The 9,771-nt window shown below is 45.1% G+C and overlaps 1 protein-coding gene across 1 annotated transcript; it reads right to left on the reverse strand.

The window, feature by feature from the left end:
- Positions 1-4,162: 4,162 nt before the first annotated feature.
- Positions 4,163-9,199, reverse strand: LOC147684865 (parvalbumin beta-like). The gene is made up of 5 exons (XM_086940733.1): positions 9,079-9,199; positions 8,555-8,622; positions 7,147-7,279; positions 5,698-5,807; positions 4,163-4,427 (listed from the first exon to the last, which is right to left on the reverse strand). The coding sequence occupies exons 2-5, from the start codon at positions 8,613-8,615 to the stop codon at positions 4,402-4,404; spliced, it is 330 nt and encodes a 109-aa protein (XP_086796859.1). The 5' UTR covers positions 8,616-8,622; positions 9,079-9,199; the 3' UTR covers positions 4,163-4,401.
- Positions 9,200-9,771: the final 572 nt, after the last annotated feature.

Here is a 9,771-nt window from a genome sequence, read left to right on the forward strand (position 1 = left end):
AGTGAAGTGTTTGTTTGAGTGAGATTGCAGAGTGTGCAGTGCGAGTGACAGGTGAGTGAAGTGTCACATGAGTGCAGGGTGAGTGGTGTACTCGTGTAACTGCTGGGTGAAAAGCATGAGTGCATGGTGATTGGTGCGAGTGCAGTGTGATCACTGTGAGTGCAGGGTAAGTGGAGGGAGAAAAGTGTGAGTTCCTGGCAAAGGGCATAGGTGCAGTGTGGTTGCTGTGAGTGCAGGGTGTATGGTGTACTCATGTAAGTGGAGGATGAACGGTGTGAGTGCAGGGTAATGGTGTGAGTGCAGGGTAACAGTTTGAGTGCAGTGCGATCGTTGTGAGTGTAGGGTGAGCTGTGAAAGTGACAAGTGAGTGGAGTGTCATGTGCGTGCAGGGTGAGCGGTGTGCTCATGTGAGTGCAGGGTAGAAGAAGGGTGAATAGTGTAAAGTGTACGGTGAGCGGTGTAAATGCAGTGTGATCGCTGTGAGTGCAAGATGAACATGAAAATGAAGGGTGAGCGGTGAGAATGAGGAAGGAGATGTCTGAATACAGGCTGTATACCCAGACACCTGGATTAACTCAGCATTGTATTGATGGCTGGCGCAGGGTTTCAGATATAAGTTAAACTATTGCTATTATTGCATCAATCAGGGATGGAGGGTGGAGGAAATAAATCATGCACTGTTCCTGCAACAAACTTTCAGTCTCCTAATTTGAGTTGCCAGCTGACCGGATTTAACTGGGCACCACCTGGATTTTGATGCTGCAGCCAGCCCAAAATAAGCAAAATCACCTAAAGCCTGTACTTTTAGCACTTATTTGTTCACACTTCAAACAACAAATATAAATAGCACATTTAAATATGTTTTAGGGCTACATTAATGATCCATGACTCATAATTAAAGGAGCCAAAGACAGAAAAGTCATGTTGCAAATAAATACATACCATTTTATTTACAGCCCTATTTAGTGTTAAGGTGCGGTCTTTGCAGATTCCTCAAAAAACTAAAAATGGCAGGTGTTTTTTTCTAGGAACGGTGGCATCCCTACTAGGGAGATGCCTTTTCACGAAAAGCATTCTCCCACTGTGGCAATAAAAATAAAATACAAATGTAAGGAGTTTGCAGAGTGCGGGCCCAGGGGTATTGGAACCAGTAGAAAAACACAAAGCCTCAACCAGTTCACAAAGGCAAGTAATTGGTCTTTTAAAGACCTGTGAAAAACGCTGATGTAAAGTAGTTAAGTGTCCAGACACTGCACAGCCGAGCCAGAAGCAGCTCAAGCCGAGACACACGACAGAGGGGGGGATAAGGCCCTTTCAGCCCCATGGGCGTTGAACGCCTGCTTAACACCAGTTGACCCCAAAGCTTGGTGAAAATGCCACAGGGGGAATAGGAATGAAGCCTGGAACGAGGAAGACTACTATCCAGTGTCATGAAAGCTACTTGAAAATAGTTGGGACAACTTCCAGCTAGTCTTGCTGCCCTCATCTGTTGCGGTGAGAGGATAAATAAAGACATTAAAAGGTTATTGATTAAAGGGACACGTGAAAGACTGTAATAGATGCACGTGAATATGGATGTATTTTATTTCTTGGTAGGCTACATAAACTATTCCTTTTTTGGGATGTTTTTCCAAAACAAAACATCTATCTGGGAAAGGGAAAGGGGCTAACTTCCCAGCAGGTTTGAGTCTTTCTAGGGTCAGTGGGAGTAACTCGTGTTCAGTTCAAAGGTCAATTGGTCTATCCTTCTGAAGATAGGAGAGTCATCATTCTGGACTTCATTGTTAACCCTTTCTTGCGAAAAAGTTCTCTAATAAATTATGAATTTTTCAATGAAATTCGTATATTAACTTTGTGGTGTGTTCGTCTCTCTTGCTTGTTTATTTCTTAGTATTAATAAAAGGAAACCTCGACGATGCAAACAATCGTCTATTGAAAAGCATCATAATATTATTTACTACCCCTGACGTGGCGTCGAATCGCTTTTTCGTCGAGTAGCACGCTACTCCGGAACCCATAAAGAATTAGTGGCGAATTAGTATAGAGAAATATGAAAGAAATTTGAGTGTGTAATATGTTAGTGAGTTATTCGAATTGAGAAAGAACGCAGAGGGATAGAAGAGGGAAAAGTTTGCATTTATATAGCTGTTGCTACCCCTAATGAGGTGTTGAAATGCTTTTTCGTCAAGTAGACCGCTACTCCGGAACCCATAAAGAATTAGTGGCGAATTAGTATAGAGAAATATGAAAGAAATTTGAGTGTGTAATATGTTAGTGAGTTATTCGGATTGAGAAAGAACGCAGAGGGATAGAAGAGGGAAATGTTTGCATTTATATAGCTGTTGCTACCCCTAATGAGGTGTTGAAACGCTTTTTCGGCGAGTAGCACACTACTTCGGAACCCATGAAGGATTAGTGGTGAATTAGTATAGAGAAATATGAAAGAAATTTGAGTGTGTAATATGTTAGTGAGTTATTCGGATTGAGAAAGAACGCAGAGAGATAGAAGAGGGAAAAGTTTGCATTTATATAGCTGTTGCTACCCCTAATGAGGTGTTGAAACGCTTTTTCGGCGAGTAGCACACTCATGAAGGATTAGTGGCGAATTAGTATAGTGAAATATGAAAGAAATTTGAGTGGGTAATACGTTAGTGAGTTATTCGAATTGAGAAAGAACGCAGAGGGATAGAAGAGGGAAAAGTTTGCATTTATATAGCACTTGCTACCCCTAATGAGGTGTTGAAACGCTTTTTCGGCGAGTAGCACGCTACTTCGGAACCCATAAAGGATTAGTAGTGGATTAGTGTAGTAAAAATATGTAGTAATTTGAGCGGTGGATATGTCAGTCTGTGATTTGGATTAAGAAGGCTAGTGGAGGGATAGAAGAGGGAAACGCTTTTGCATTTATATAGTGCTTGCTAAAGTTTATGCTATTAGCTGTATGCTGTAGGAGTCTGTAAACCAGCTGCATATGGTCATTGTTATTGAAGTTTGTGGAGAAAACAGTTTTGGGAAGAGGCTCCTACACCAGTGCATTTGATAAAGCCAGCCACTCGCTCGGTGGCTAGTGGTAAAGCTGGCTTTTATGGCCTTTGGCCGAATAAAGTTCACTTTGACTTGCCTTGACTGACTCTCTCTCTGGCCTTTTCATCCCTCCTGCTATACTCTCAGATCCAGTGCAAGTTTTTGTTTCAAAGCCTCAAATGATCTATTACCATTCATGCTGTCCTCTAGCAACATGGACGTTGTTAAGGGCATTTGTTTAAATTTGGCGCCCCTTATCGACCTCTTCTGGTGGCGGTGTAAGGCAGTTGTCTACAGTTGCCTTAAGAAAGGGACAGATCTGCCTATTACTTTGTATCACTCCAATTCCTGAAAGACACATGTGGGCCATTATATTTTTTGACGCTGCTCTTTGAGGCCAGGTTCAGGTTATGTAGAAAGCCATTATAAAATTAAAAGGAATAAGCATTAGTCAGTTGCATTAAATGTTGCCTGGCAGAGATGACAAAAGTCCTTTGCAAGTTTGTAACTAAGGACTAAAGAGGAGGCACTGGGGTATTTGATTAAAGAGTATAGTTCCTAGAAATCGAGGTGAAGTAAGGCACTACAAACGCGTGGTCCCTTCAGCACTGAAGTGACACACATAAAGAGCTCAGTAAGTCTAAGCCCACATGGACATGACTGAGTAATGACTAATCTTCACAGGCATGAGTGGACGTTATAGAAAAATTAAAGGGTAGGTCATTGGTTGGTATTAGAGGTAAAAAGTTGCAGCACCTATGCATCCTCTGCCCTTTTTACTGGTCCACTTACATTATTTGCCTCCATTTTTTCTATTATAAATTACAATTCTAGCAAAGTTCTAGTAACTCCATACTATAAGTTTTAATGTATATTAAGTTATTTTTGCGAAACTCTGTTTAAAGTACAAATCCATTGGGGTATGTATGTCATGCCACTTTCATCACACACATTATTTGCTCAATTATTTTTGTTTAAATGAACAATGGTCTGAAAGGTGAAATGAGCCATTTAAATTCCACTGTTAAAAGCCTTGCTACCTCTTCCCGGAGCCCTGTGGATTATGTCTCACTTGCATGCACTTTTCTTCCATTGGAAGGCTCGCTGAGCACAGCAAATTAATTCAAATAGTCAAAAATTTCAAAATACATCTGTTTATTGGTGAGATGGTTCCAGGTCAGTCCCGAGACATACAGCTCTTTATTCCTTTGCAACACTGAACAATACAGTCAAAGACATATCTTGTCAGAGATAAGCACAGTCCTAACAGAAGATAGAAATTTCCAATGCCATTTTTCTGTACAAAACATAAATAAATAGTTGGTTCTCAGAAAGAGCGTGGAGAGCACAAGCAGCTTGGTCGTTGTGGTGGACAGCTTAGCACTTAACCAGGGCGGAGAACTCTGCAAAAAAAACAACAGATATTGGGGTGTTAGTCCGAAAAGAATTATGATAGAGCATCCTTAGTGGCCAAGAAGTCACGTAATAAGTGCAACATCTTCAAATAATGTGGTCTTTTTAAAAAGCAGCAGGTTGCATTCTGGGACTTGTAGTTTTGATTTAACAATGTAAGTATGGGTTAAGAAAAGTGCTGTTGACGAAAAAGCCAGGGGAGAGTGAAGTTGTTGTACGTGGCATGGCGCCACTAAGCAGCTATGAGCCTATCCATCAATACAGTCTGAACACGCTCATCTGATGACCATTATGATCAAGTGGTGGAAAGGGATTCATAACAAAAAATCTTATGAAATTATATATTAAAACATACACTAGAAAATTAATCAAATCATCCTATTTTGAGAATTAAGAAATTCATCTATAACAGTTTTTTCCCTTCCGCATTCTGGGACTTGACTCCTGTTAATCTCAGTATAAAATTGCAGTTACCTGTGGATCTAATAATTTCGGGACCGGGCAATGACAGGCATTCCAAGCTTTATGGAAATTCCATATGAAAATTGGATTTACTGTGCAGATTCCTGGTTGTATCTCCCTATTATATCTCCTGGGGGCTTCGCCCACACCTGCCAACTACCTCGAAGCCACCTTGTGTCACACAATTTCGGTTCCCTTCACACGCTCTCCCGATGAGGAACTGAAATCACACGGTGGCAGGGAAAGCGAGCTGGAAACCACTGAATATAGTGGATTTCCAGCTTGTCTTTTGCAACTGTAAGCAGCTGATGTCCAGTAAGAGGTGTGAAAACATCAACCACAGCTTCAGGGACCCTTTGGTTTTTTTGGGTGGGGTGGTGAGATTGGTGGAGGACAGAGTGCCTCCTGTGTCCGCCCCTCCTCACATGGTGAAATGTATTTACAGGTTGGAAGGTCTACCTGCCTGCTTCCAGCAGATAAAATAGCTGGCTGAAACCAGTGCTTAAAATGGTCCGGTACAGTCCGGTACGGAGCACCAGCACTTTTTTATTTTGAGAGGGAGAGTACTGGCAATTCTCAAGAGAGACGTAATACTTTTAATAGAAGAGTACCAGCACTTCTCAGAAACAATCAGGTACTCTGGTACAGAGTACCTACACTTCAGTTTTTCCATTTTAAGAACTGGGTGTAACACCAGGGAGACCCCAAAATGTACAATTCCGATGAATGTCAAGTGAGGAAACTAGCCTGTTAAACTGATCTGACAACTTAACCAAATGATAACTAGTCAGTGCTTACCATCAACTCCAATCTTGCCATCACCATCGGAGTCACCAGCAGCCAGGAAGGCCTTGGTCTCGGCGTCAGTCAGGGCTCTGGCGCCAGCAGAGAAGTTCTGCAGGAACAGCCTGGGAAGGAAAGAGAACAGACAGAGTTACAAGAAAGAACTAAGTTATTCTAGTAGAACAGGTGTGGCCTGCAGCTTTTCACACTCTAAGATCACCAAGATGCTTCACGATGAGGCCGCCATGTTGGTAGTAGCGACTGGATGTGTTGTTTACCCTCCCTAGGACTTCTTGTTCGGAGAGAGCACATTGCCAACTGCGATCAGCTAGTTACAGTATTCTTGCCTGACCTCTTTCTATGCCTTTCAAACCAATCCTGCCTTTGCCTTGAGGCATGCAACCAATGGGCTGTTGTTTTATTTTCTGTCCATTTGGAACGATATTGAGAATATGTGAGAGGTGAACAATTTAGCCGCATTGGTTGTGGTGACCAGCTCGAGAGCAAGGAGTTTCAGTGCACCAGGCAAAATGCCAGTTTGCTGTTCGGCATCCCCCTTTCTCCTAGGATCAGGGTGTTTTTCAAGATATTTGTTGAAATCTGGTGCCTTGTGACAGTGCCAAAATGTTGGCAGCTACCTGTAGTGGCTTCAATGCAGCATCAACCCCAGCTGCAGTGGTCTATACTATTTTGTGGCTGCAGAAATCAATGATCCTATATTAGAAGACGAATGGGCCAAATTACACGAATTTGCATCACTGTCTGTGGGGCAATTTTGCACCAAATGTAGGTCTAAAATTGCTGGCATAGGTGCAAGTAGATGTCGTCTGGACCAGTAATTTTTGCTGCCACAAAACACGAAAGAGGAGACAAATTATAAATATGGGGCAAGCTGCTAACAAACACTTAGGTACTAGTTAGCAAAGAAGACAACAAATGCCCACCACCTCGCAGCTCATTTTATGTGATCAATAGTATTCTCCTTCCAAGCTCTCATCTTCTTCACAACGCTATTTCTTTTTTTCTGCTGTTTGTTTTTCCCCCTTATAAACCACCTTTCGCATCTCTATTCTCTATTTGAATATCTCTTTTCAGTTTACCTGTCACTTCCCTTCCAGTCCACTGTTTATTTATTAATTTTTATCTAAAGCCCGTTTATGTGTGCCTGGGTCTCCCTGTACTCCGCTGCTGTGTGCGCGCTTGGGAGGTGGGTGAATCGGTGGCTTGCAGGTGCCTGTGTGTATCTGTGCCTGTTTCTGTGCATGTGAGTGCTTGTGTTTTTACTGACTGCATGCATAGCAGCCATGCAGCCCCTAGTCCTGTGTTATACCTTCAGAGAGTCCTGCTTTCTAAAGCTGGGATTATTCGGTCCATATTTGCATTGTTACCATCAAAACTACAAGCCCCAGAATGCATTGTGTGTGTGGGGGGAAGGGTGCAGGAGAGAGTGTGGCCCTCACTCACTTGAGCTCATCCTCCTCAACGAATCCGCTCCTGTCCTGGTCAATGATCTCGAAGACTTGCTTGACCTGGTCGGCGGATTTGCCCTTCAGGCCGGTCTGGGCGAAGAAGGTCTTGTAGTTGAAGGAATCTGCGGCTGTGAGTAGAGAACAAGCACAACGTGTTAGGAAATAACAAGTTTCTTATCGGTAATCTTTATTAGAACGGAGAAGTGTATCTGAAGAGATGATACACTGAGTGAGAAAAGATTAACTGGGATAGAGAGGGGAGAGGACAGAGTGAAGTTGAAGCAGAAGGAGAAAGAGGGCGTGGTGTGGGTAAAGGCGAGAGAGACACAGAGAAAGTGTGTGTGAAAGAGAGTTGGCGCTAAAAAGGGGCGCTAGAATAGAAAACTAGAGAATGAGAAAAGGCAAGAGGGGGTTAAAGGAGAAGGGGATAGAGAAGGGTGGGTGGGGAGATATCAGGGGGGAAAAATAACAGAGAATTTGAGAAGCCTAGACTGAAGGAAAAGAGAAACGGAATAAAGTGAGAGAGAAAGACAAAAAAATAGACCGTGAAAAACGGAACGAGGGAGAGAAAGAAAGACTGGAATAGAGAAAATGTAATGCGCTCCCAGGCTTTCCGTTTCTGCGCCTTTAATCAAAGGCGCAGGATGGGAATGGGAAGGCCTGTGAGCACAACATAAAAAGAAAGCGAGAGTGGGCCAGAAAAGGGAACAACAACAAAAAAATAGAAAGAGAGCGAGAGGGACTAGAAAGAGCAACAGGAAGACGCAAAGAGTGATCCTTGAGTCGCCAAGACATCGAATGAGGGAGGGAAGGCTGGGGTGAGGGATAGACTGGGGATGCAAAGGACGAGAAAAGGGGGGCTGGGGTTCGTTTTGAGCTCCAGGGGAGACTGAGGATACAGAGGGTGAGAGAGAGGGTCAGAACTGAGGCCAGGGAGGGCTAAGAGTACAAAGCACGAGAGAGAAGGCCCTGGCTTCAGGGCACAGGGATACAAAGGGCGAGAGAGGGGCTCAGGACTACGGATACAATAAGTCTTAGGGGCTTTTTTTGAGGGGGTGCGAGAATACAGAGTTCTAAAGAGTGGACTGTGGTCTTCGGGCATAGGGTGTCTGAGAGGGCTTAGATGATGAGAGAAAGCATTCAACGCACAGGATGCAAGGAGGGCTGGAGAGGGACAGTGCGAGAGAGAGGTATTGGTGCAGGGGTACGGGGCAGTTGAGGTTAACAGGAAGGAAGTGCAGTTAGGAGCGAGGGTACAGAGGAAGAGGGAGGGCCGGGGCTAAAGGTACGGAGGTCCAGGGAAAGCAGGGGCCGCAGACACCGAGGCACACTGAAGGCCAGGGCCACTGGTTTCAGGGGCTGGAAGAACAGGCTGCCTGGAGAATCGAGCCCGGGAGCTTTACCTTGGCAGTTCTTCAGAGCAGAAGCAATGTCGGAGTCACTCAGGATGCCAGAGAAAGCCATCTTTAAGCTAGAGGGAAAGAAAAGCCCGTGTTAATACTTGGAAATGTGCGGTCACATTGATCAACAGGTCAGTGGTCACAGTCAGTCAGTCAAAGCTGTCTTAGCCGCTGGGCACAGGCAGGTCTGAGCCTGGTCCTGCCTGCTCGGCCTGGCCCTTTAGTCCCTCCCGGTGTACGGAGGGGAGCCCAGCAGGTGCACGTGCCGCCTGTCTCCCTTCCCAAAACCCAGGACCGCAGCAAGTGGAAGGGTCAGCCTGCCCGAGTGCGTGTCCCAAATCCAGCTCTGGCCGAAGCACAGCCACACTCCTGGCAAGTCCTGAGTCCGGCCCAAGGCCCGCATCCGCGCCTTCCGCCAAGTCCATGTTCCCAGTGCACACCAATGCCCAAGAGATAAGTTCGTTGCGCCGCATCCCTCTCACCGATCCAAGTTGGTACAGTCCACCCGGTGCAGGAAGCCAACTCACCTTGCTTGGGAGTTGCAGAGGAGGACAGTGGAGGTCTCAGGGAGCTGCTGGTCTGACTCTCCTCCATCGGGCCGAGGCTTTTATACATTTCTTCCAGTCAAGAAACAGAGCCATATACAGAAGTGCTGCACACACATGACTGCAAAAACCTACGGAGACACCATAGCCGCCCAAAGTTGCTGGCTAGTCAAAATTGTATTTATAACCCGGTGGAATGCGCACTCTGCTCTGAACAATGTGCGCACGTGCATGGCTGTTCAGCCGAGTAGCTCGAAAATGAGACCCAGAAGGCGAGACCCCCCCCCCCCCCCCCCACACCCCCCGCTGTCCTGACAGGACAAGCTGTCACGGAGAAGTGAGTGGTAACCACAGCTTGCTAAAACCTAGGCCCACAGTCCCAAAGGAGTTTTAAGTAGCTTGTTGCAGGCAGGCTTGTTAAAAAGTTGTAGCTGCCATGTTATCGTACGACATTGAGAAAGAGCAGTGGGGTGCTGCTGCTGGGTAGAATTTGATCATTGATGACTTTTTTTTCATTGCGGTTTTGGGGAAAATTCTGAATAGAAACAAGCACACATGCACCCACACTACAAATGAATGCACACACGCACGCACGCACACACACGCACTTGTTTCCTCAGAATTCTGGGGCCTCAGGCGGAAAGTGAATGTGGAGGCCCCTCTAATTTGCATACA

Source organism: Lissotriton vulgaris, chromosome 10 (assembly GCF_964263255.1).
Source record: "Lissotriton vulgaris chromosome 10, aLisVul1.2, whole genome shotgun sequence".
Classification (NCBI taxonomy): Eukaryota; Metazoa; Chordata; class Amphibia; order Caudata; family Salamandridae; genus Lissotriton; species Lissotriton vulgaris.

Bases quoted from the DNA above. Each gene is read 5' to 3' on its own strand.
- LOC147684865 (XM_086940733.1), bottom strand. From the start codon at position 8,615: ATGGCTTTCTCTGGCATCCTGAGTGACTCCGACATTGCTTCTGCTCTG. The intron at 7,280-8,554 runs GTAAAGCTCCCG...CTCTACTCACAG, and splicing joins TGCTCTGAAGAACTGCCAAG to CCGCAGATTCCTTCAACTAC. The intron at 5,808-7,146 runs GTGAGTGAGGGC...TTTCCTTCCCAG, and splicing joins GTTGAGGAGGATGAGCTCAA to GCTGTTCCTGCAGAACTTCT.